The 25805-nt window shown below is 41.2% G+C and overlaps 1 protein-coding gene across 11 annotated transcripts in view; it reads right to left on the bottom strand.

Moving 5' to 3' along the window:
* The window catches only part of CLIP1 (CAP-Gly domain containing linker protein 1), a 259076-nt gene that overhangs the window by 51041 nt on the left and 182230 nt on the right, over positions 1-25805 (bottom strand). For all 11 annotated transcript variants that reach the window (XM_077461934.1, XM_077461936.1, XM_077461938.1 and 8 more), the window contains 4 exons: positions 23691-23828; positions 12898-13004; positions 11498-11618; positions 1034-1086 (listed from right to left, as the gene is read on the bottom strand). In XM_077461934.1, the coding sequence (XP_077318060.1) occupies positions 1034-1086; positions 11498-11618; positions 12898-13004; positions 23691-23828 (419 nt within the window). The remainder of the gene's footprint in view (positions 1-1033; positions 1087-11497; positions 11619-12897; positions 13005-23690; positions 23829-25805) is intronic.

The raw sequence follows: 25805 nt of genomic DNA, 5'->3' as shown, positions 1-25805 counted from the left end.
CCTCTGTGGAGTGTCCGTTCAGGTCCGCCTAAAAAACTGAAAGGTGGACCTGAATGGTCCGTCCGTGTGAAAGGGGACTAGGGGCCCCTTTCACACTGATCAGCTTTTCTTCTGTTTTTTTCCTTGCCAAAAAAAAAAAATGCATGACCATTAAATCCTATGGAAAGCTTCACACCAGTTGCATTTTTAAAAGTCCTTCATGCTGTATTTATGGTGCAGTTAAGAAAAAAAATAATAGAACACGCTTTAAAAACACACCCACTGATGCATTTTTTTGTGTGTTTTGTGAGTCACATGTCCTTATTATTTCATAGGTGCAAAATGCAGCAAAAACATATATATACGTTTTTACTGCATTTTTGCAACGGAGCAGTGTAAAAGCAGTCCATTCTTCCATCTGGGAACTAAGCTAGCTTACAAACGCATCCAAAGTAAAATTTTATGGCATTTGTCCCTTTTATAAAAAGGGCACTACAATTATATTTCTGGCACAAAGCATTTTTAATGCAGTGTTACAAATCAATTGCATTTTTTTAACCTATGAACAGGAAAAACACACACTAATTTATGACTAATGACTACAACTATAACTTTAATTTATAAATTAATGAAAAGCAGGACTGAACTTAGCAAGGCAGAATATAATAGTCTCTCCCAATGAAATCAACAGGGCTGTTCATATGAAAGCTGTCATCTGCACTGTTTATCAGCAGCTTCTGATAACTACAGGGACAGGTGTCACACAGACTGTGGGTCCTCTTTGGGAGAGCTGATTTTGCAGTATAAACAGTCAGCAGGGCTGATCTGTATTTTGCTCGGTCACAGGTGACATCCAGTGACCAGTGACAGGAGAGGCTTCCAACCCAGCTGTACCTTCTCTAGTGCAGCTGGGTGCCTCTTCTGCCTTTGGGGTGGCCAAGTCCTGCTGTAAACAAAAATGTAATCTTTAGGAAAAATGTAATGCAAACATGTGAATAGGGAAGATTACTTTTTGTATACAAGCAAAAAACAAAACAAAAAAAAAAAACCTTACCTTTTTTTCATTTCTAGTAGTTGGTTATTTAATACTGATCTCTCCTCTTCAAGCTAAAAGAGACACCATAAAAAGTCAGTGATAAAGAATGAAGAATGTATTCAATACAGAACAGAGACCTCTAAAAATGTTATATGTGAAGCACCACTAAGAATTCAAGCTAAATTAATTGCCACATATCTGTTGATGTGTTTAGGTATTTTTTTTCCTCCTTTTAAAGAATTGGCATATAAAAAGAGACTTTACTTTGTCCTTTTGGTTGCCTTTTGCTGCACCTAATTTTAGTTCTGCTGTCAGTGGGGAGCAAAATTACAGCAAGAGACAACCAAAAGGAAGAAATAATAGCAGAATTCTATGTGTCAATTCTTCAAAGTTCTTAAAAACTCATTCAAAAATAAACAAACATACCCTGTGAGGATGCTGAAGATAAGCGTACACAAGGGTACAAGCATGAAGCAGAAGAGATGCAAAAGCTGCACCAAAACTTAGATTTTTTAATGCGGATTCCTACGAGATAAGATAAAAAAAAAAAAAAAACACCCCAAGAAAACCTAATACAGTGTAGAACTAAGGACATAAAAACACATCCATATACTCTATGACTAAGCACTGTTGAGAGTGTGAAACGCGTCAAGATTTTTTTATCCTGTACCCTGCTGTGGTTTGTACTTATGTTATTTTGCACAATAAAGGCATTTTTATTGGAGTGCGGCTGTCCAGACCTTTCCTCTTCTAATTACATCCATATACACCCTTACCAAAAAGTATTGGGACGCCTGCCCTTATAAGCACATGACCTTTAATGGCATCCCAGTCCATAGGGTTCAATATTGAGTTGGCCCACCCTTTGCAGCTATAACAGCTTCAACTCTTCTGGGAAGGCGGTCTACAAGGTTTAGGAGTGTGTCTAAGGGAATGTTTAAACATTCTTCCAAAAGTGCATTTGATAGGTCAGACACTGATGTGGATGAGAAGGCCTGGCTAGCAGTCTCAGTTCTAATCCATCCCAAAGGTCTTTCATCAGGTTGAGGTCAGGACTTTGTGCAGGCCAGACAAGTTCCTCCACCCCAAATTCGATCATCCATGTCTTTATGGACCTTGCTTTGTGCACTGGTGGGCATGTTAGAACAGGAAGGGGCCATACCCAAACTGTACCCACAAAGTTGGGAGCATGAAATTGTCCAAAATGTCTTGGAGTTTTGTTTTTGTTTTGTTCTGATGCTGTATGGCTCACAGTCTCCACTCTAATTCATCCCAAAGGTGTTCTATCAGGTTGAGGTCAGGCCAGTCAAGTTGCTCCACCCCCAAACTTGCTCATCCATGTCTTTAGTGACCTCGCTTTAGATTTTGTAGGAATTTCAGAGACTTGGTTCAACAGCTCCCATGATTGGCTGGCAACCATTCAAGGGTATTACCTATGTCACAGGGATAGAGAGGATAAAAAATGGGGAAGGGTATGCCTGTATATCAAAAATTATGTATAAGTGAATGTGAGAGATGACATCACTAAGGGAGCAAGCAAAGAGGTGGAATTCTTATGGGTAGAGCTGCAAAGGGATGAAACTAAGGGGAAAGTAATACTGGGAGTATGCTATTGGCCCCCTACCTAGAAGGAGGAGGCAGAGGCGAACCTCCTATCACAATTTGGATTAGCGGCAAGGATGGGAAGTGTCATCATAATGGGAGATTTTAATTAACCAGACAGACTGGGTGGAAGGAACCGCACATTCATCTAATGCCACATACACACGACCAGACTTTTTGACAGCAAAGGTCCGACAGAACGATTCGATCTTGTGTGGGCTCCATCGGACCTTTGCTTGCCAAAAATCTGGCGGACTTTAGAAATAGAACATGTTTTACATTTTTCCACCGGAACGCCGCCGGACCCAGTTCCTACCGAGAAATGCGCTCGTGTGTATGCTAGTCCGATGGACAAAAACCGACGCGAGGGCAGCTACTGGCTATGAACTTCCTTATTCTAGTCCGGTCGTACGTCATCACGTTCGAATCCGTCGGACTTTGGTGTGATTGTGTGTGGCCAAGTCTGTTCATTCGGAAAGTCCGTCAGAACTCCGTCGGACCTAGTCCCTCGAAAAGTCCGGTCGTGTGTACGCGGCATTAGGCTCGCTAGTTCCAGAAAGTCTCGCAGGACAATTTCATGGGTTAGATGGTAAACCCACCAACTAGAAACAAAGCGTTACTAGATCTACTGATTACCGACAATACAGACTTAATCATGGACTTCGAAATACAGGGAAATTTAGGAAACAGCGATCACAGGTCAATTAGTTTCAATATAAATCAAACTAATAGGAAACATAAGGGGGATAACAAAGACACTGAATTTCAAAAAGGCCAACTTCCCTAAACTACGAGCCTTGCTAGAAGATACAAATTGAGATAAAATCTTAGGAACAAAGAACACGGAGGAGAAATGGGTATGCTTTAAGAGCATATTAAATAAGGGCATTAGCCAGTGCATCCCAATGGGAAATACATTTAAAAGAGCTAATAAAAGTCCTGGGTGGCTTAACTCCAATGTAAAAATGAATATAAAAGCAAAGGAGAAGGCCTTCAAAAAAGGCTGAGGTATTATCATCGGCATTCCAACTTTACAAAGAATACAACAACAAAAATAAGGGTGCAGTCAGGGTGGCTAAGATAGAACACGAAAGGCACATAGCGGAGGAGAGTAAGAAAAATCCAAAGAAATTCTTTAAGTACATAAATAGTAAGAAAGGGAGGTCAGGTCATATTGGTCCCAGAAAGAATGATGAAGGGAATCTGGTTACTAAGGATGGAGAGATGGCGAAGGTATTGAATTTATTCTTCTCAGTCTTCACGAGGGAATCAAGTGGCTTCAGTAACCAAAACTGCAATGTTTATCCTCATAACACGTCACAGGAAGCACCCCCATGGCTAACAGAGGACAGAATTAGAAATAGACTTGAAAAACTTAACATTAATAAGTCACCGGGACCAGATGGCTTGCACTCGAGGGTCTACTCAGTCAAGTAATATCCAGACCATTGTTCCTAATGTTTACAGTCTACTGACTGGAATGGTGCCAGCTGATTGGAGAAAAGCCAACGTAGCACCAATATTTAGAAAAAGGGCCAAATGACATTCCTGGGAATTACAGACCCGTTAGCCTAGCATCAATCGTATGCAAGCTCTTGGAGGGGATAAGGGACTACATACAAGATTTTAGCAATGACAACTGTATCAGCAATAATTAGAATGGATCCATGAAGCCAAACCAATCTATTAACCTTCTATGAGGAGGTGAGCTGCCATCTGGATATAGGAAGGCCCAAAGATCATAAACCAATAGAGCGAGTACATGGATTGAAAACTGGCTACAGGGGCGAGTTCAGAGGGTAGTGGTAAATGGGGGGTACTCAGAATGGGCAGGGGAGGAAAGTGAGGTCCCCCCAGGGTTCTGCCCTGGCACCAATCCCATTTAAATTATTCATGAACAACCTGGAGGATTGGATAAACAGTTCAATCTCTGTATTTGAGAACGATACTAAGCTAAGCAGGGCAATAACTTCTCCGCAGGATGAGGAAACCTTGCAAGAATATCTGAGCAAATTAAGGGGGTGGGCAAATACATGGTAACTGAGGTTTAATGTGGAAAAATTTAAAATGCATTTGGGTGGCAAAAATATGAATGCAAGCTACTCCCCTGGGAGTAGATCACAGACTCAGCAATGGCATGCAATGCCAAGCAGCTGCAAGCAAAGCAAACAGAATACTGGCATGCATTAAAAGGGGGATTAACTCCAGAGATAAAATTATAATTCTCCCACTCTACAAGACTCTGGTCCGGCCGCACCTTGAGTATGCTTGTCCAGTTCTGGGCACCAGACCTCAGGAAGAATATGCCAGAACTGGAGATAGTCAAGAGAAGGGCAACAAAACTAATAAAAGGGTCTGGAGAACCTTAGTTATGAGGAAAGGATACGAGCACTGAACTTATTCTCTCTGGAGAAAAGACACTTGAGAGGGGGTATGATTTCAATGTACAAATACCTTACTGCTGACCCCACGACAGAGAAAACTTTTCCATGCCAGGGCATTTAATAAGACACGCTGCCATTCACTAAAATTAGAAGAAAAGCGGTTTAACCTTAAACTGCATAGAGGGTTATTTACTGTAAGAGCGTTTAGGATATGGAACTCCCTTCCACAGGCAGTGGTTTCAGCGGGGAGCATCGATAATTTAAAAAAAACTATTAGATAAGTACCTGAACGACCACAACATACAGGGATATGCAATGTAATACTGACATGAAATCACACACATAGGTTGGATTTGATGGACTTGTCTTTTTTCAACCTCGCCTACTACAGTGCCTTGCGAAAGTATTCGGCCCCCTTGAACTTTTCAACCTTTTGCCACATTTCAGGCTTCAAACAAAGATATAAAATTTAAATTTTTTGTGAAGAATCACCAACAAGTGGGACACGATTGTGAAGTGGAACGAAATCTATTGGATATTTTAAACTTTTTTAGCAAATAAAAAACTGAAAAGTGGGGCGTGCAAAATTATTCTGCCCCCTTGTGTTAATACTTTGTAGAGCCACCTTTTGCTGCGATTACAGCTGCAAGTCGCTTGGGGTATGTCTCTATCAGTTTTGCACATCGAGAGACTGAAATTCTTGCCCATTCTTCCTTGCAAAACAGCTCGAGCTCAGTGAGGTTGGATGGAGAGTGTTTGTGAACAGCAGTTTTCAGCTCTTTCCACAGATTCTCGATTGGATTCAGGTCTGGACTTTGACTTGGCCATTCTAACACCTGGATACGTTTATTTGTGAACCATTCCTTTGTAGATTTTGCTGTAGGTTTGGGATCATTGTCTTGTTGGATGATAAATCTCCGTCCCAGTTTCAAGTCTTTTGCAGACTCCAACAGGTTTTCATCCAGAATGGTCCTGTATTTGGCTGCATCCATCTTCCCCTCAATTTTAACCATCTTCCCTGTCCCTGCTGAAGAAAAGCAGGCCCAAACCATGATGCTGCCACCACCATGTTTGACAGTGGGGATGGTGTGTTGAGGATGATGAGCTGTGTTGCTTTTACGCCAAACATATCGTTTGGCATTGTGGGCAAAATGTTCGATTTTGGTTTCATCTGACCAGAGCACCTTCTTCCACATGTTTGGTGTGTTTCCCAGGTGGCTTGTGGCAAACTTTAGACGAGACTTTTTATGGATATCTTTGAGAAATGGCTTTCTTCTTGCCACTCTTCCATAAAGGCCAGATTTGTGCAGTGTACGACTGATTGTTGTCCTATGGACAGACTCTCCCACCTCCGCTGTAGTTCTCTGCAGTTCATCCAGAGCGATCATGGGCCTCTTGGCTGCATCTCTGATCAGTCTTCTCCTTGTCTGAGCTGAAAGTTTAGAGGGGCAGCCAGGTCTTGGTAGATTTGCAGTGGTCTGATACTCCTTCCATTTCAAAATGATCGCTTGCACAGTGCTCCTTGGGATGTTTAAAGCTTGGGAAATCTTTTTGTATCCAAATCCGGCTTTAAACTTCTCCACAACAGTATTACGGACCTGCCTGGTGTGTTCCTTAGTCTTCATGATGTTCTCTTCGCTTTCAACAGAACCCTGAGACTATCACAGAGCAGGTGCATTTATACAGAGACTTGATTACACACAGGTGGATTCTATTTATCACCATCAGTCATTTAGGACAACATTGGATCATTCAGAGATCCTCGCTGAACTTCTGGAGTGAGTTTGCTGCACTGAAAGTAAAGGGGCTGAATAATTTTGCACGCACCACTTTTCAGTTTTTTATTTGCTAAAAAAGTTAAAAAATATCCAATAGATTTCGTTCCACTTCACAATTGTGTCCCACTTGTTGGTGATTCTTCACAAAAAATAAAAATTTTATATCTTTATGTTTGAAGCCTGAAATGTGGCAAAAGGTTGAAAAGTTCAAGGGGGCCGAATACTTTCGCAAGGCACTGTATATACTATGCTTTGTACACTGGTCCAAATCATTTGGTGGAGGGGTGAACACTGTGCGGGGTTATTTTTCAGGGGTTGGGCTTGGCCCCTTAGTTCTAGTGAAGGAACTCTTAAGGCGTCAGCATACCAAGACATTTTGGACAATTTCATGCTCCCAACATGGGTTTTAGGATGGCAAACATGACTGTGCACCAGTGCACAAACAAGGTCCATAAAGACATGGATGAGCAAATTTTGGGTGGAGGAACTTGAATGTCCTGCACCTGATAGAACACCTTTGGGATGAATTAAAGCGGAGACTACGGAGCCAGGCTTTCTCATCTACATCAGTGCCTGACCTCACAAATGTGCTTCTGGAAGACATTCCCATAAACACACTCCTAAACCTTGTGGACAGCCTTCCTAGAAGAGTTGAAGTGGTTATAGCTGCAAAGAGTGGGCCAACTCAATATTGAACCCTACAGCCTAAGATGCTATTAAAGTTTGTGCGTGTAAAGGCATACGTTTTGTAATATAGTGTACAGTGGTAATAAAAAAAGTCTACACACCCCTGTTAAAATGTCAGGTTTCTGTGATGTAAAAAAATAAGACAAAGATAAATTATTTCAGAACTTTTTTCCACCTTTAGGCTCTATGCACACTGAAGCTCAAAAAAGCTTTTTCTGGACGCCAGATTGCTGGCAGAAAACACTGGTTGAAAAACCTGCTTTTAACAGAGTTTTGTACTAGCGTTTATGAGCGTTTATAATAAAAATACAGAAAGGACACTCCAAAAATCCCACAGTGCATTCCAAACTCCCACAATGCATTGAAAAAATAGAACGCCGAACACTAATTAACGCGTGTTTATGAGCATTTATAGACCTTTTATATCCACTGCATATATCTAGTTTGGTGACCAGAGTTTAAGTTTAGGTTCACTCTACCATATGCAGCAAAAGATGGCAAGTGTGCCATACAATGCTCTAATGCATTTTATGCACCCAGTTTTAGTCCCTTCCTAGTCATTATTTATAACAATTCCTTGGCGTTTACTCTTTATATACAGTGTTAATCAAATGCAAATTTGACAATTGTCTGGCGGTGCTTTAAGGCCAAATTTTAGGTTAAAAATTTAGTAAGCAATAGTACAATTGGCTTCATTATGGGCAGCTTTAAATATCAAAGCATACATATAATTTAAAGGAGAGCCTCTCATTATGGCCACATTAAAGTGGTTCTAAAGGCAGAAGGTTTTTTACCATAATGCATTTTCTGCAATATGGTAAAAAAATTCTGTATGTGGCCCCTGTTCCCAGTGCCCCCTTATACTTACCTGAGCCCGATCTTGATCCAGCGATGTACATGAGAGCAGAGGCTCTCTCTGCTCTACCTCCTCTATGGCTCAGACACAGCTGCTGGAGCCACTGGCTCCCGCTGCTGCCAATCCCAGCCAGTAATGAGGAAGCGGGGGTCAGGGCCTGAGCCCCGCTCTGTATATCTTATGGACACAGAAGTGGCTCAGGATCGAGCATGCATGAGTGTCCCCATAGCAATCAGCTTACTACAGGGGCACTCTGCAGGGGAGGAGAAGCCAGAAGCACTAGCAGGGTCCTAAGAGGAGGAGAATCGGGGCTGCTCTGTGCAAAACCAAGGCACAGAGCATGCAAGTGTGACATGTTTATTATTTTAAAGAACAACAATTTCAAGCATTTAGAACCACTTTAGGGAAAGCTGTATAAAATATGCCATAAAAAAAAAAAAAAAAAACTATGTAAAGATAAATACAGATAATTAAATCCAGTGGCTTCAATCTTTTGACCTCCTGACTGGGACAAGTGTGCAGATCAGAAAAATCTGAGTGAAGCAAGAACTCCTGAACTCATCAATACAGTGCAAAATCTGTTGGTGGGTGCGTTAAATGTTCTTTGATAGCATGCAGTAAGGTTTCTATAGTTGCTGGTATCTGCATAAGATGCAATATTGTCAGGGCTTCTGTATTTTCTTATTTTGTGTAGTGTAATATAACTAAAAATCACCTTTGTGTGTATTTTAGATCAATAGGAAAGAAAATAAAACATTAATTATTTATCTTCAGCACTGCTGCAAAGGAGGTAGATGATTCTCTATAATGTCACTGCTAATAGCAGTTCTAGCTGTGCAGGTAACCTTTTAACAGTAAGTGGTGCATCTGATATGAGAATGTCACAGAAAGTAACAACATTTGAAATTCTGCTGGAAAACAATATTATACAATTGTCTACAAAGAAAAAATACCAGTATTTTCCAGAATGTAATAAAAACATAAAAAGGCCTGTGATCACACACTTTACATTAAAGATACATGTTCTGGCTTCATAATGACAGTGATGGATTCTAAACCACAAATTTAGGCTGCTTCAGATTATTTAAAGTGGTTGTAAACCCTTACAAACCACTTTGACCTACAGGTAAGCCTAGATTAAGGCTTACCTGTAGGTCCAAGAAATATCTCCCAAACCTATACGGTTTAGGAGATATTTGCCCGAAGACGGACTGAGCGTGGCATCCTCGATAACGAAGATGCCGAGCAATGCCACGCGTCTTGGCTCCCGTGCGCATGCGCGGGAGTGACCCACCGAGAAGATGGATGCGGCGGACTACAGGGGACAGCGGTGACTTCGCTGGCTCCTGTGTCAGGTAAGTGACACATAATGGGCTACTATGCGATGCATAGCAGTCCATTATGCTTTACCTTTGCAGGGAATGAAAGAGGAAGTAAACTCATCAGGGTTTACTTCCTCTTTAAGGCTGAATTGAAACAGTGCTTTTAGTGTGCTTAACTGAAACAAAGCATATGTTGCCACAGCAAAACTACATACATGCGTTAACTTTTTTTTTTTTTCTTTTATTAATATAATGCTAGTATTAAAGTATCCCATACAGATTCTTGCTAGAGAGTTACTGGGAGGTTCCAATGTGAGCACCCCTGAAGAGCAGAAATAAGACAATCGGCTAGTTCCAATGCACTTGGACAGATCCAATAACAATCTTGGGTATGTGATGTACCCACACACAACCTTGGCTGACAGTTCCAGAACAACTGATTAGGCAAGGAAACCTCCTCAGATCACCAATTTCTCTCTTTCTACATTATTTCCTCTCTCCATGCCATAAACACAAATGCACAACTGAGCTGACCATTTGTATTTATGCAGAAAGACATCTAGAGATAGTATGTGTCCAAATCTGATATACTCAGATGTCAAGAAGCTCTATTATATGTAAAGCCCTTTTGTATGATAAAACCTAAAATAATGTAACATGGAATGCACTGAATAACCAGAAAAATACCTTTATTGTCCTCAGACAAGGACCAAAACATCAGTTACAGAGACACTGAAGTTATAAAAAAAAAAAAAAACGCTGCAAATTCTTTTTAAAATGAAGAAAATTATTTTGTATATTACAGACAATCACGATATTTATAACAATCTACTGAAAGTGGTGTTTGTGCATAAGAATTGAGATAATTAATCAGAATCAGGTGGTTCTGAATGATGTACTCATTTTGCAAACCACATGAATCCGTGCAAATTGTTGTCACCTTTAAAGCTTGTCATGCGCCAAAAATAGCAACTTCACAGCGGGCACCAACTGCAGACGCCCACACATAGGCAGACTGTTCTTTCAGAGCTGAATATCGGCCAATAAGATACACACTATATTGCTATGCACAAATCCAATACTATGGATGATTACACTACTACCTTATGCTTTCATCACTGCAGCAACATTTCTCCCGTCTACCTTACTAACAATAGATGGTATTGTGCAGAGTTTCCAAGCTACATAATTTAGCTGCACCATGGCAATCTATGACCATAATTCGGTTCCCCCTTCATAATTTGTGACAGTATATTGCAAATACAAAGTGATCTGGAACACTCAGTTAGCCAATCCCTTCATACCAAAAGGCCAATGGCAATGACATGCATGTAAATGTTTAACCATGTGTTTGAATGATAACTTATATTAATAGTGTTGCATTTTGAGCAATCAAGTGAGCCAAGTGGACAGTTGCCATGGTGACAAATTGCTTAAATTCTTAAATCTGGCAGGACTTAAGCGATAAATCTTCCCGTAAGTAAAAAGTGTTCATCAAGAGAAAATCTGATGTTTATTGTGTTAGAAGCAAGTTTGCGGCATACAAAGAAATCCTTCTACATTCCATAACATAAATCATTGTGAATAAAAGCAAGCAAGTAGCAATTATTACCAACATGCTGTTGCGACAAGTGCACAGGAATATACCCAATTCAGTTCAGCTGAAGCAAACTACCTAACCTAGGGTGATATGTACCATTTGGGACAACTTACAAAATTATGTAATTTTTTGCAAGTCTGCTAATTACCTTAAGTCATCATTTTATCCACCCTAATTAGTAAAATCATTTTATGCACTCAGACCGCGAGACAGATTAACTCAAAGAAATATAACCAAGTAGGGCTTTACTGACCTTTTGGTTAGTTGATACTTCCTCTTTGCTCCTTCCAAGCTCCTCTGCAAGTTTGAGGTTCTCCTCCTGCAGAGCTGCTAACTGCTGGGACTTGTGCTCGGCTGCCTGCCTCAGCTCTTCCCTGCAAGGACAATGAGAACAGAGTTACTATGGAAACATGACAGGCAAGGAAACGGTGGGATAGAATCGTGTTCACAGCTCGAGAAAATACATAGAAATCATGTGACTTCTATAATCTGGAGCACAGCACATATAAAATAAATGGATGAAATATTAGATGGAAAGTCACTACTAAAGATCACGACACAAAATGGTCATCTTCTAGTCCCCCCCACACTCGAAAATTGGAGACAACATGTTAACGCTACCCGGTTAAGAGATCAGCAGATATATAAGCGTAGGGGTAATCCTAACAGAATCTCTAAGCTTTGGGACCCCTGGCTAGCGGTACCGGGTTTAGTCCCTTTTTCCCTGGTCTCATTAAGGCTATTGTCAGCTAGATTTGCGCCAATTGTAGTATTCCTGGGAATTAAACTTGCATTCAAATATACTTTCTATTTCTTTTAGTGAGGCTAAAAAATGTGATTTTTGCTTAATGCAACAGGCTCTCCTGTTAATGCAAACGAGATGCAACATGGCTACGCTATTTATATAGTTTATTAGAATAATACGGTTTTATGTTCCAGAGGCAAGCCGGGACCCTACCACAATTGCCTTTATGATAGGTTGCCGATTAAGCTTTGAGATGTATTTTTTTCCACGGCTATGTCTATTACATATTTCTAATTTTATTTGAACATATGGCTGGCAGTAGTAGTTTTTAATTCGATATTCTATGTATATATTTCTCCCTTTTTTTTGTAAAAGTTTGAAACTTTTCAATAAAAAGCATTTGGGGAAAAAAAAAAAAAAAAAAGGATCACGTTCACTCGGGTTCCAGAGAAGAGAACCTGTTCTGCTCAAAGGTAAAAAAAGGAATCACGTACTGCAGGGATATGCAATTAGCGGACCTCCAGTTGTTGCAGAACTACAAGTCCCATGAGGCAAAGCAAACCTCTGACAGCCACAAGCATGACACCCAGAGGCAGAGGCATGATGGGACTTGTAGTTTTGCAACATCTGGAGGTCCGCTAATTGCATATCCCTGATGTACTGTATCAAAAGCAAATGTATGCTTCCATTTCTGTCCTCTCTACAAAATACTAGATGCCCAGACAGGTTTACCAAAACAAAAACAGTAAAAATGATGCAACATCAAGAAAATTAAACAGCTAAACAATTTCAAGTTTACAATACAATAATTTACTATCATTTAAACTGCTAGTACATGCTACCCGAAACTCCAGAGTGTAAATTATCCTGTTGTAAAATGCCAAAGAATTTAAGTAAAAATGACTTACAACTCTTTCTTGAGAGCTTCTGTTTTCATACATTCTCCTTTCAGAAGGCCATTTGTCTTGTTTATTTGTTCCGCAGCAGATTCTTGCTGCTTTCTAAGGCTTTCAAGCTAGGATAAATAAAACCACATCAATTATTCCTTCAAGATTTAAGAAGAAATTACTAAAAAAAAATACAGTTCGTTCACCTTAACTGTAAAGGAAGTGTAGGAAAATAATTTGCTAGTATATTTGTGTGTTAATCTGTAAAGCTGAAAGCAGCATTTGCTTGGGTTAATCTCTGGGTTAATGCCGAGGATTATTACGTAACTGCTAATCCTACGGCATTCTAACGGTATTACTCTTATTATAATTATACTTCGAAATGCACTCTAGTAAATCTGCAATCATTGCTTAATGTCAATGAAGATTTTATACTACTAAAGTGTACCCCCTTTTGTGGCTTTCTATAAAAATTATAACAAATTTTAATATATATATATATATATATAAAATATTCTCTCTATATATATATATATATATATATATATATATATATATATATACACACACAACATGATTCTTTAGGTTGTAATTTTTTTTTTTTTTACCACTATGTTATATTTACCTGCTCTGTGCAATGGTTTTGCACAGAGCAGCCCCAAGAATGCAAGAAGATAAAAAAACCTTCTGCCTTTGAAACCACTTTAAAAGTGGTTGTTAAGCCACTACACTATAAAACATACAAACCCTTCTGTAAAATAATGCTGTGTCCCAGTGTCTGTGTTATATGAAAATGATGTCGATCTGTACCCTATATCAGAGAATCTCCCGACGCTCATGTAACTCCTCGGTTCTCTCCTCTAACAGTTATAGTGGGAGGGGCTGAGAACTCCCGCTGATGTAAGCCGGGGAGGAGAAAGGAGAGAGAGCCGAGGAGTCGCATGAGCACCAGGAGACGCTCCGATATAAGGAAAGCCCCATACACACGATCAGATTTTCTGCCAATTTTTGTCTTCAGATTTACCAAAACCATGTAGTGCAAGGGCCTGCCTGATTGCATACAAATTGAAACTCCTAAGGTTTGACCTCATATTATATTGTTTTGGTAAATCTGAAGGAAAAAAATCAGCAGAAAATCTGATAGTGTGTATGGGGCTGTACAGATCGGCATTTTTTTTTATATGACAGACACTCGGACACATCGTTATTTTACAGAAGGGATTGTATGTTTATAGTGTAGTTATGATAGCAGCAGGAGGGGAGGGCTGGGGAGAGAAGGGAAGTGACAAATCGGCGGGGGAGAGAGGAGACAAAGCGGATGACGGAGGCACATAAACTGACCACAGTGTCAGGGCTTCAGCAACCATGATAAACCGTGAACCATTTACAGGGGGGAGGGCAAAGCCAGGCAGGATCAGCCAGGGTTTTTTTTAGGCGATAGAAGGGGCCAAATTACACAGCACAAGCACTGTGCTGTTATTCATGCAGGATTGTTTTCTTGTTTTTGTTTTTTAGGGTAACAAACGCTTTAATGATTAAGAACGTTATGCTCCAACATGCATTTCATAAAAATAGTTTTTTTTATGCTGGACCTGGATGTGATATTTTATGATGTTACAGTGTTATTGCTTAACATGATAAAATAGCAATCAAATTTGCCAGTCTAAAACCATGCTTTTGCAGCATAGCTGTTCATATCCAGCAGAGGATGTTCCAGCCCTCTGACCATGTTTGTGAAGTCAATGGGATAACAAAAATCTTATAGGAAGTAACAGTGGGGGACTGGCATCTCAAAGCCCTAACGTGAACAGCAGTGAGGCAAAAGTAAGAATAGGTAGAATTACAGTTTAATTGTATATTCTTCTCATCTTATCAGTAACAAACATTTTTAGGTGGAGTTATTTAAACTGTAATATGTAAAACAATTACGAAAAATGTGTGATTCAGTGTAGGTCTCCATGAAATACATTTATACAACAAAAGCAAACTTATTTGTGAAAAAGGATTAGAACACTTGTCGTCAGGTTTTTATTGCTGTCTGTGCCCCGCATTCACCCCATTTGTCATGTTTTCCTTCATCACGAAAATAAAAAAACTCAAATTTTGGGTTGTACCCCAGAACAGGAAGAGAGAAAAATCTTCTAATTGAGATGCTAGGTCTGGTGACCACCAGAGATTCCTCTCATTCCGGTTTTGGCTATAGGACAGGATGTGAAGGGAAATCTTCCCATTAGGACACTGCTTAAAGAAAAAAGTTGCACTGCAGCAATGTGGCTGCTTCCCGCGAATCACCGTCATTGTACATTGGCTCGTACATGGCGCCCACTTGCTAGCGGGGGAGCGGACTATGTCTGCTGGTCAGCCGTGATCATTTCCCGCAGTGACAGAATGGGGATCTGCCTGTGCAAACTGACAGGAGAGAGCATACAGATCCTGCCAAGTATAGTCCCCTACACAGTTAGTAAACACACCCAGGGAACACATTTAACGCCTTCCCTGCCAGTATCATTAATACAACAGTGCATATTTTTAGCACTGATTACTGTAATAATGTCATTGGTTCCCAAAAAAAAAGTGTCAAAAATGTCAGTTAGGTGTCCGATCTGTCTACCACAATCCCGCTAAAAATCACTGATCGCCACCATTACTAGTAATAACTAAATAATAAAAATGCCATAAATCTATCCCATATTTTGTAGACACTAACTTTTGTGCAAACCAATATACGCTTATTGCGATTTTTTTCCCAAAAATATGCAGAACAATACATATTGGCCTAAACTGATGAATAAATGTGTTTTTTTTTTAACTTTTTTTGGATATTATAGCAAAAAGTAAATAGTTTTTTCAAAATTGTTGCTCTTTTTTTGTTGAAAAAAAATAATAAAACTGCAGAGGTGATCAAATACTACCAAAAGAAAGTGCTATATGTGGGGGGAAAAAAAAGGACATCAATTTTGTCTGGGTACAGAGTCACACGACCGCGGAATTGTCAGTTAAATCTACGCAGTGCCGCATTGCAAAAAAATGGCCTGGTTATTAAGGAGGAAAATCTTCTGGTTCTTAAAGTGATTGTAAACCTTTGTGTTTTATTTTTTTAAATGAACAAACATGTCATACTTACCTTCCTGTGCAGCTTGTTTTGCACAGAGTGGCCCCGATCATCCTCTTCTGGGGTCCCTCTGTGGCTCTTCGTCGCATCGGATAACCCCCTAGGACAGTGATGGCGAACCTTGGCACCCCAGATGTTTTGGAACTACATTTCCCATGATGCGTATGCACTCTGCAGTGTAGATGAGCATCATGGGAAATGTAGTTCCAAAACATCTGGGGTGCCAAGGTTTGCCATCACTGACCTAGGAGAAGCGATCTCCGAGGGGGGGTTACCATGCAGGCGCGCTCTTAATTCCAGCCGTCCTCCACGTCACTGGATTTGACAGCAGTGGGAGCCAATGGCTGCGCTATCAATCTATCCTATCAAGAGCCGGGACCCAGTGCAGAGAGGGAAAACGCATCTCCACTGAGGGAATTACGGGTCTCAGGTAAGTAAAACAGGGGGGCTGGTCACTGCCAGAAGTTTTTTCACCTTAATACACAGGATCCCCTTTGGAAACGTCAAAGTCGCCGTCTTCCCTGACTTTTCTGCAGATGTCCAGCGTCACCGCCAGAATTTCATGGAAGCCAAGCACAGATTGAGACACCTACACATTAAATAAGCCATGCTGTTCCCGGCAAGGCTCAGAGTGGAACATGATGGCCGAGCATCCTTTTTTGAAGACCCTGAAGAGTTAACTGCCTGGATAGAACGCAGCGCTGTTCCTGAAAAGGCGTATTGAAGCTGTTGTGAGTATAATGCTCATTGCCATGCCTATGCACAAAACGTCCCATTGTTAATTATACAAAGATCCATGGTCAACCCAGCCTTTTAAAACATACTTTGCAGCGCCTTGCATTTCACCTGTTACTGTTGTGGAACTAGCGGAATAAGCCCCTGTACACACGGTCGGAGATTTCCACAACCAAATCCGTCGGATTTTGTCCGTCAGATTTAGTCTGACGGATTGTGTCCGAAACTGTTGCATACACACGGTCGGACTAAGTTGTCGAAAAATCCGATCTTTCAGAACGTGATGACGTAATTTCGTTACGATGGGACTAGATTCAGGCTAGTAGCCAATAGCTTTGATGTAGGAATACGATCTGAGCATGCGTGGCACTTGGTCCGATCAAAATTCTCTACACATGATCAGATTACGTCCGACCGGCCCAGTTGGTCGGGAAATATTTCCAACATGTTGGAAAATTTGGTCCGACGGAGATTCGGATGGAATCAGTCCGATGCATACCACACACAGTCAGATTATCTGACGACACGGTCCGATAAGACACATTCCGACGGATTCTCCGACCGTGTGTACGCGGCATAAGGCTGCCAGGACTGAACACACTGTCAAATCCCCCTGCCCCTCTTAGGACATATGCAAATCTGGAATTTTGGGACATTGACCATACACACTGAACTATCTTCGAATATCCCCCCTCGGGGTCATACAGATTATTCCTAAAGCTACTCAGGTAGCTGGAGCCTTGGGACTGCAACAGTCCTACCACCTACATGTAAAGTGAATCGAGACATTCAATCATGCACTCCAAGGAAAAGCGGTTCGGCCAATTATGGTCATTCTAGAACCAGACTCGCCATTGCCCATGCATGCACCAGGGACTCCACTACCCAGAGAGATGGCTTCTCGCTTCTGCGACTGTCACCCTGGTATGATACTAAGTTGCCATGGTTCTACACATTTTCCCTGTTACCTCTGTTTTTTCCTGGTACGCAGTTCAAGTTTTGTTAAGGGATTATGCCCATACCAGTTGGGGAGGGTGAAGGGAGGGGAGGGGAGGGGGGAATAATACTTTAGTTGAACTCCAACATGTACAGTGACTACAAGTAGTATTCAACCCCCTGCAGATTTAGCAGGTTTGATAAGATGCAAATAAGTTAGAGCCTTCAAACTTTAAACAAGAGCAGGATTTATTAACAGATGCATAAATCTTACAAACCAAAAAGTTATGTTGCTCAGTTAAATTTTAATAAATTTTAAACATAAAAGTGTGGGTCAATTATTATTCAACCCCTATGTTTAATATTTTGTGGAATAACCCTTGTTTGCAATTACAGCTAATAATCGTCTTTTATAAGACCTGATCAGGCCGGCACAGGTCTCTGGAGTTATCTTGGCCCACTCCTCCATGCAGATCTTCTCCAAGTTATCTAGGTTCTTTGGGTGTCTCATGTGGACTTTAATCTTGAGCTCCTTCCACAAGTTTTCAATTGGGTTAAGGTCAGGAGACTGACTAGGCCACTGCAACACCTTGATTTTTTCCCTCTTGAACCAGGCCTTGGTTTTCTTGGCTGTGTGCTTTGAGTCGTTGTCTTGTTGGAAGATGAAATGACGACCCATCTTAAGGTCCTTGATGGAGGAGCGGAGGTTCTTGGCCAAAATCTCCAGGTAGGCCGTGCTATCCATCTTCCCATGGATGCGGACCAGATGGCCAGGCCCCTTGGCTGAGAAGCAGCCCCACAGCATGATGCTGCCACCACCATGCTTGACTGTAGGGATGGTATTCTTTGGGTCGTATGCAGTGCCATCCAGTCTCCAAACGTCACGTGTGTGGTTGGCACCAAAGATCTCGATCTTGGTCTCATCAGACCAGAGAACCTTGAACCAGTCTGTCTCAGAGTCCTCCAAGTGATCATGAGCAAACTGTAGACGAGCCTTGACATGGCGCTTTGAAAGTAAAGGTACCTTACGGGCTCGTCTGGAACGGAGACCATTGCGGTGGAGTACGTTACTTATGGTATTGACTGAAACCAATGTCCCCACTGCCATGAGATCTTCCCGGAGCTCCTTCCTTGTTGTCCTTGGGTTAGCCTTGACTCTTTGGACAAGCCTGGCCTCGGCACGGGAGGAAACTTTCAAAGGCTGTCCAGCCCGTGGAAGGCTAACAGTAGTTCCATAAGCCTTCCACTTCCGGATGATGCTCCCAACAGTGGAGACAGGTAGGCCCAACTCCTTGGAAAGGGTTTTGTACCCCTTGCCAGCCTTGTGACCCTCCACGATCTTGTCTCTGATGGCCTTGGAATGCTCCTTTGTCTTTCCCATGTTGACCATGTATGAGTGCTGTTCACAAGTTTGGGGAGGGTCTTAAATAGTCAGAAAAGGCTGGAAAAACAGATAATTAATCCAAACATGTGAAGCTCATTGTTCTTTGTGCCTGAACTACTTCTTAATACTTTAGGGGAACCAAACAGAATTCTGTTGAATTGAGGGGTTGAATAATAATTGACCCTCTGAATAAACTTTTCACTATTTAAAAAAAAATTAAACAAAGAAATAACATTCTTTTTTGCTGCAGTGCATTTCACACTTCCAGGCTGATCTACAGTCCAAATGTCACAATGCCAAGTTAATTCCGAATGTGTAAACCTGCTAAATCTGCAGGGGGTTGAATACTACTTGTAGGCACTGTATAATATGCTCCACATATGGGTAAATACAACTATTTTTATTGCTGAATTGGTACAAGTATACGACTGTGTTTTCTATTCCTTGTGACTACCAGGGTAGTGACCCGGTTACAGTATGAGAAAGCTAGACAGAAATTATTCTTCCTCAGACAAAAACACTTAGAGCATGGGGAAAGGACTAGCAAACTATTGGCATACCTCATACATAACGAAGATAGACCCCCAGTGGTCATCATGCTGCATGGCCCTGGTGGGCAGAAAATTTCAGACCCTACTGGGGTAAGCTCCAAGTTCAAGGATTTCTTTATGGACCTCTAAACATCCACGGTTCAGGACAACTCTGATCTCATGGACCGCTTCCTAGAGAATATCTTATTCCCCTAATTAACTGAAGAACAGATTAGCTCCCTTAAGGCACCTCTTACCACGGAGGAATTAGCCATTGCAATAGCAAGCTTTGCCAGATCCAAGTTCCCCAGCTCAGAAAGTTTAACCATAGAGTTTTACTCTCCCTTTAATGAGGTACTCACCCTCAAAATTATTAGCCATTACAATGATATGTTCAAGACCTTCACTCTACCGCCTTCTATGGAGGGAAGCCACGATAGTTCATATACCTAAGCCAGGCAAAGATCCAGGTTATCCAGAGTCATATCGACCCATTTCTTTATTGCAGGTCGACATTAAAATGCAAGCTAAAGCACTCTCCATACGCCTAAACTAAGTCATATTTTTCCTGATACGTACAAACCAAGCAGGATTCATGCCAGGTCACAATACCTCTTTCAATCTTCAAAAAAGTTTTATTAATTTACAATCTACACACAATAATGTTGGAACACGGTGGTGTTGACACTCGACACAGCCAAGGTGTTTGACTCGGTGGAGTGGAAATATCTCTGGAGATGCCTAGAGGGATATGGCTTTGGTCCAAGGTTCATTCGATGGGTTCAACTGCTATATCAAAACCCAACAGCTAAAGTGGTGGCGAATGGTTGGCCGTCTCCAGTGTTTGACGTCAGCAGAGGCAAGAGACAGGGCTGTCCACTCTCCCCGCTACTATATGCTCTAGCTGCAGAACCCCTTGCCATGTTTATCCGGGCAAACCTAGGACCCTTGACTGAGAAAATCGGCATGTATGCCGATGACACTATTATATTTAGCCGACTCTGGCACCTCTCTTCACAACGCCCTTCAAACAATCAGTTTGGGAAATTCTCTGGACTCAAAATAAACTGGGGAAAGTCCCAAATTCTGCCAATTGATAGCTTTCCACCCACAGAGTCCCAAACCAACATGCCACTACAGAGGGTTGACAAACAAATACCTGGGGTTCACCTATCTAGAAATCCAGGAGACTACATCTCATTGACCATAGAGCCCTTATTCTCCCTCAAAGCTAAGATACAAGCCTGGGCCCATCTACCACTGGGGGTTTGGGGTTGTATCAATCTAATTAAAATGATACTACTACCCAAACTACTCTATGTCCTTTGGCACACCCCAACCTACTTACCCCTAAAGTACTTTAAATCAATTGAAGCTCTTCATAAACCCTTCATTTGGGGGAATAATTAACACATACTGTACTTAAGTGGCAAGCGCTTAAAAACCCAACAGACATGGGCGGCACGGCCCTCCCAGACTTCAACCACTACTACATTGCATCCCAATTATCACAGCTTTTCATGTTGACAAGATAGACAGCGCATGGTTTCTCAATTTACTATGCCCTAAATGGGCGCAACTAACCACTAACCCAATCTATGCAATAACAATTGGCACTGGGACTACAGAGGCGGGAAGTGACAGGAAGTCTTTATTGTACCAGTACAGACGTATATATGGAACCTAGCTAATACTAAACTAGGACTGCCAACACAATGATTACACCCCATTATGGCTCAATAAGGGCTTACAGGAATTTAAACATATCCAGGATTAAGAACTCTGGATCAAGCATGGAATATTCTACATGCATCACATTTTCAGATGGGACTCTCAAGTCCTTTGACATGCTCAGGGAAGAATTTACACTGCACAAACGCATGTCCTTCAGCTGAGACGTGCAGCATGTGCACAGTTCCCACACTCCCCTCCGCAACCCACCCCTAACCCTATCATATCAATCATTAACAACACAGATCCCAAAAAACTGATAACATGCTTTTATAGCATGCTGGCACACCGATCTTCATCAAAACAGCATACAGCCTGAAACCCCCGATGGGAGGGGGTGGGACCAATGGAGGACTGTGTCCCCAAAGCTCTCTGATAGACTGACACAAATATATATACTCCCCTGGGCATACCTCACCCCACTCAGAGTGGCTAGGTACAAGACAGATCAGCATGCTCAATGTGCGGCCTTGAAACAGGCACATTTTTTTTTTCAAATATAAATTTTTATTATTCTCCCAAACCTGGGGAGGGAACCCCGCAATACAGACAAAGGAACAGTTATCAACAAAAAACAAAACAAAAACAAATGCAGATCAAATCAAATATGCAAGGTAAGTACATTGCAGGATACAGCTTAACTGTCAGTAACAATATCCTAAGTTATATGGACCCACAAGCATGTCAACTATACCGCATGAAGGAGAAGGAACCCTTCGATTGGAGAATAAGATTCCGGGGTCTACCCTCCCCAATCCCCACCCTTTCCCCAGAGGGAGGTGGGCGTGAGTCCACAGGGAGGACATATTGGGGAATGCCAAGAGGGGAAGGAAGGCAAGTGGGGGGGGGGAGACAGAGAAGGAAAAAGATGGCAAGGTTCAGAAGAGAGAAGAGGAAGGAGCAGACAGGGGGGATGGGGCTGAGACACGGCGGTGGTAATCAATCACTAAATTGACTGGCAGAGGGCGCATGGGCAAGGAATAGGCAAGAATGACCCTAATAGGGGTAGGTCTTGCTATCGCCCCAGTAGTCGCTGACCCTCTGCTGAGTAGATGAAGGCATTCCAGACGTCCCAAGTCTGTTTGTGGGCCTCCTGTTTATGTTGTGCGGTTAGGACCAAGTCATCCATTTTCTTTACCTCCTCCACCTTCCGCAGCCAATGTGTCACGGTCGGGGGAGCTCGTTGCTTCCATCGCAAGGGGACACAGGCTTTTGCTGCGTTAAGCAAATGTCGCAGTAACGACTTTTTGTAGGTGTTAGTGGAGATAGTGGAATGGTGCAGGAGGAAGAATGCCGCATCATCAGGTATAATATATTCCGTGAATTGCTGGGAGATGCGACGGACCTCCCCCCAAAACTCCCTCAGTCTAGGGCAGGACCAGAAAATATGGAGCAGTGTTCCCTCCTCCTCGTCACAGCGCCAGCACCGATTCGAGGTCGAGGGAAAGCACCGCTGCAGCCTGGCTGGTGTTAGATACCAGCGTGTAAGCAGCTTGAAGTTAGTTTCCTGCGTCTTCGTGCAGCGTGAAGACTTTAGGGCAAATGAGATAATACGCTGTGTCTGCGTTGGTGTGAATTTACACAATAAGTCCTTCTCCCAGTTGGCGAGGCACGGCAAATGTGGCTGTTCTTTCGGTGTATTGAGCATAGAATATGTGAAACAGGCACATTTTACCTCATTTGGTCCTGTCCGAAAATACAAGGCCTCTGGAAGCAAGTTGTGACTTTCCTACATGACAACATGGGTTCCCTCCTAGCACTAGATCCAGAACAGTGCCTACTCTGGATATTTCCTGATGTCTCAGACAAATACACTAAAATATTTATTCAAGAAACTCTTTTCTCAGGGAGAAAAATTATAGCCCGGAAATGGATGAGATCAGTACCCCCAAACTTCACAGAATGGATGGCAGACAAACGCAAACCTTCCCTACAAGAAATTCCTTTATATTAATAGAGGATGCCCAGAGAAATACAGTAAGATTTTGGACCGATGGTTACAGGAATCCGAAACCTGCACCTAATATAAAATAAAAATACTGATACAATCACACCAAACTTGGGAGAATGTTGTATATTTTTATTCTGTACCAAGTGACAATGCCAATCACACATGAGTTCATTAGCACCAGTAATTGTATTACACATTGTACACTTTCCTTAAAATGTCGATATAGCTGTATGTATATTGTACTTAACGTGTATGCATATTTGTTCAATAAAAACTTTTCTTTAACGGGGAAAAAAAAAATAACACTCTTCTACAAATAAATGTACAAACCTCTTTAATCATCAAGAAAATATTTTGCATTGACTACCAAATGCTATTAATTTTTCTTGCCCATGATGTTATAGATATTCTTTAAGGGTGATAAAAGTTACTCACTTCTTTTTGTAGATCACTGTGCAGTTTCTTTAGCTCTTCCATAGCAGTAATTGTCTCGACCCTCTCTTTGAGCAGTTCATTTTTCTCTGCAGTCACCTGCTCAATTTTCTGGCAAGCTTCTTCTGCAATTTGTGAAACCTACATTTAACAGTAGGGATAGCAGGTCACAAGATAGATTAAAGAAACCCCGTAAGCAGAGCATTTCCATACCCATGCTGAATATGCAATAATTAAAGGTTCTGAGATTAAGTGGATATACAACCAATTCTGTTTGCAGCATTAGCAAACAAATTACAAATTTAACAAGTTAGCTTTAGGGCTGCTCCTCTTGCAATGCCATCAGCCTGTTTTGACCACTACACAGAAACAGCGAGTGCTTTTGTATAATCAGTAATGGGTTTGGTGGTGCACTTAACATATCTAATCATCATAGGAAAGTCCATAATTGTCCATAAACCACTTTGCTCAAGTAAATAGCCCAGTTTAAAAAAAAAAAAAAAAAAAAAAAAAACCCTATCTATAAAGCAAGCATTGTTACACTCCCAACATTTTTTTTTTTGTGTGTGTGTACCCGCCATGACAGAATTTAGGCTACTTCTGAAAGCTGTTAGCTGCCTACCTAGCATGATCATGTTTTGACTTTAATGCTTTTCTGAATGACTGACCCATAACTCAAAGAGAATGGATTTCAATACTTTTCTGACACCTAGGTGCTACATGTCGAGGCCAGACAACTAGCTTTTTCAGGAAAAGGCCTATCAGAAGCCTATAGCCTTTCATTCTGAAAGAGGAACTTCAGTCTGGAGAAAAAAAAAAAGAAAAGAGTTAAAAAGTCAGCAGCTATAAATACTGTACCTGTTGACTTTTTATACACAGTATGTGCACTTAACAGTCTTGGAATCCAGCGCTGTCCACACTTGGGTTGGTTCGTTGCTGGTCTTTGGGTCCCCAGCACTGCCATCTTGGATGTGGAAAGCTGACTCCCCATGAAAAGCGCTGCACTTTCTCAATGGTCCTGCCTTCTCCTGGGACTTGTGATGTGTCCCAGGAGATTGCAGGAAGAAATGGCAGGGTGAACAGTGAATACAATAAAAAAGTGACACCATGACACTATCTTTGGTGGTTTTAAAAAAGAAGCAGCATTATTTTCTGATTGTCTGACCCATGGCTTAACCACTTTTGAATGCTGTACCCAACAAATGAGGTCAAGAATACAGCAGATGTGAATATGTACACCGCTGTAGGTTACAAGTGGGTATAACGTAAAATCTACAAACGATATACTGATATACTGACTGAACTATGATATTGCATGGGGTGGCAGACTTACAATGGGCACCATGCATACAGGCACACGTACAAAAGGATAGCACTGACTGCTGACGTTATGTAACAGAATGACTAACACCAACTGTGATTATGTAAAGTGACATCAGGATAAGAAATTACTGGGCTAAATAACTTCTTAATGTATGAATAAGCCATAATACAAATCATGACTGGACTGTATGACTGAAAGTCATACATTAATCACACTTCTAATCACATGGTATTTGGACTTTCATCATGAATAGGAACAATCAAGAGGACTGTTGAGGCAGCAAATGCTATATGGATTTAAAAATACATAGTAACCTGTAAAATCGAGTCTTGGGTCCTCCTAAAGCAAGCATTTTACATAACTATCAATACACATCAGGATTTCTAATGGTGTGAAGTGCAATAAAAAAAAAAAAATAATAATAAAAAAAAAAAAAACAACTAGACAATGAAACTGTAAAGACTGAAAAAAAAATAAAAATCTAAGTTTGATTTCTATAACCTAGTTTCATGCTATAGATCATTTAATACATGCTTTGGATTATGAAAAAAAATATTTGTCAATGATAAGTAAAAGTAACTGTGAATAAAGTCCACAAAATTGATCAACATTATTGGTTTACCTATTGCACATTAAACACATTACTTATGTGTTAAACTGTGTCCCATTGCAAACTAGTAAATATGTGCCTGTGATTTTATTCACAGTTTGATTTTATAAAAATTATCAATTAAAAATTAAATTAAATCATTCCTCTAATAACCGGTCACCGTGAATTGGTAAAGTGAAAAGCA

Source organism: Lithobates pipiens, unplaced genomic scaffold (assembly GCF_037356315.1).
Source record: "Lithobates pipiens isolate NorthernLeopardFrog02 unplaced genomic scaffold, aLitPip1_a1.2 Scaffold_3, whole genome shotgun sequence".
Taxonomy (NCBI): domain Eukaryota; kingdom Metazoa; phylum Chordata; class Amphibia; order Anura; family Ranidae; genus Lithobates; species Lithobates pipiens.
Note: the sequence above shows the minus strand (reverse complement) of the source record. Positions and strands in the feature narration are given on the sequence as shown.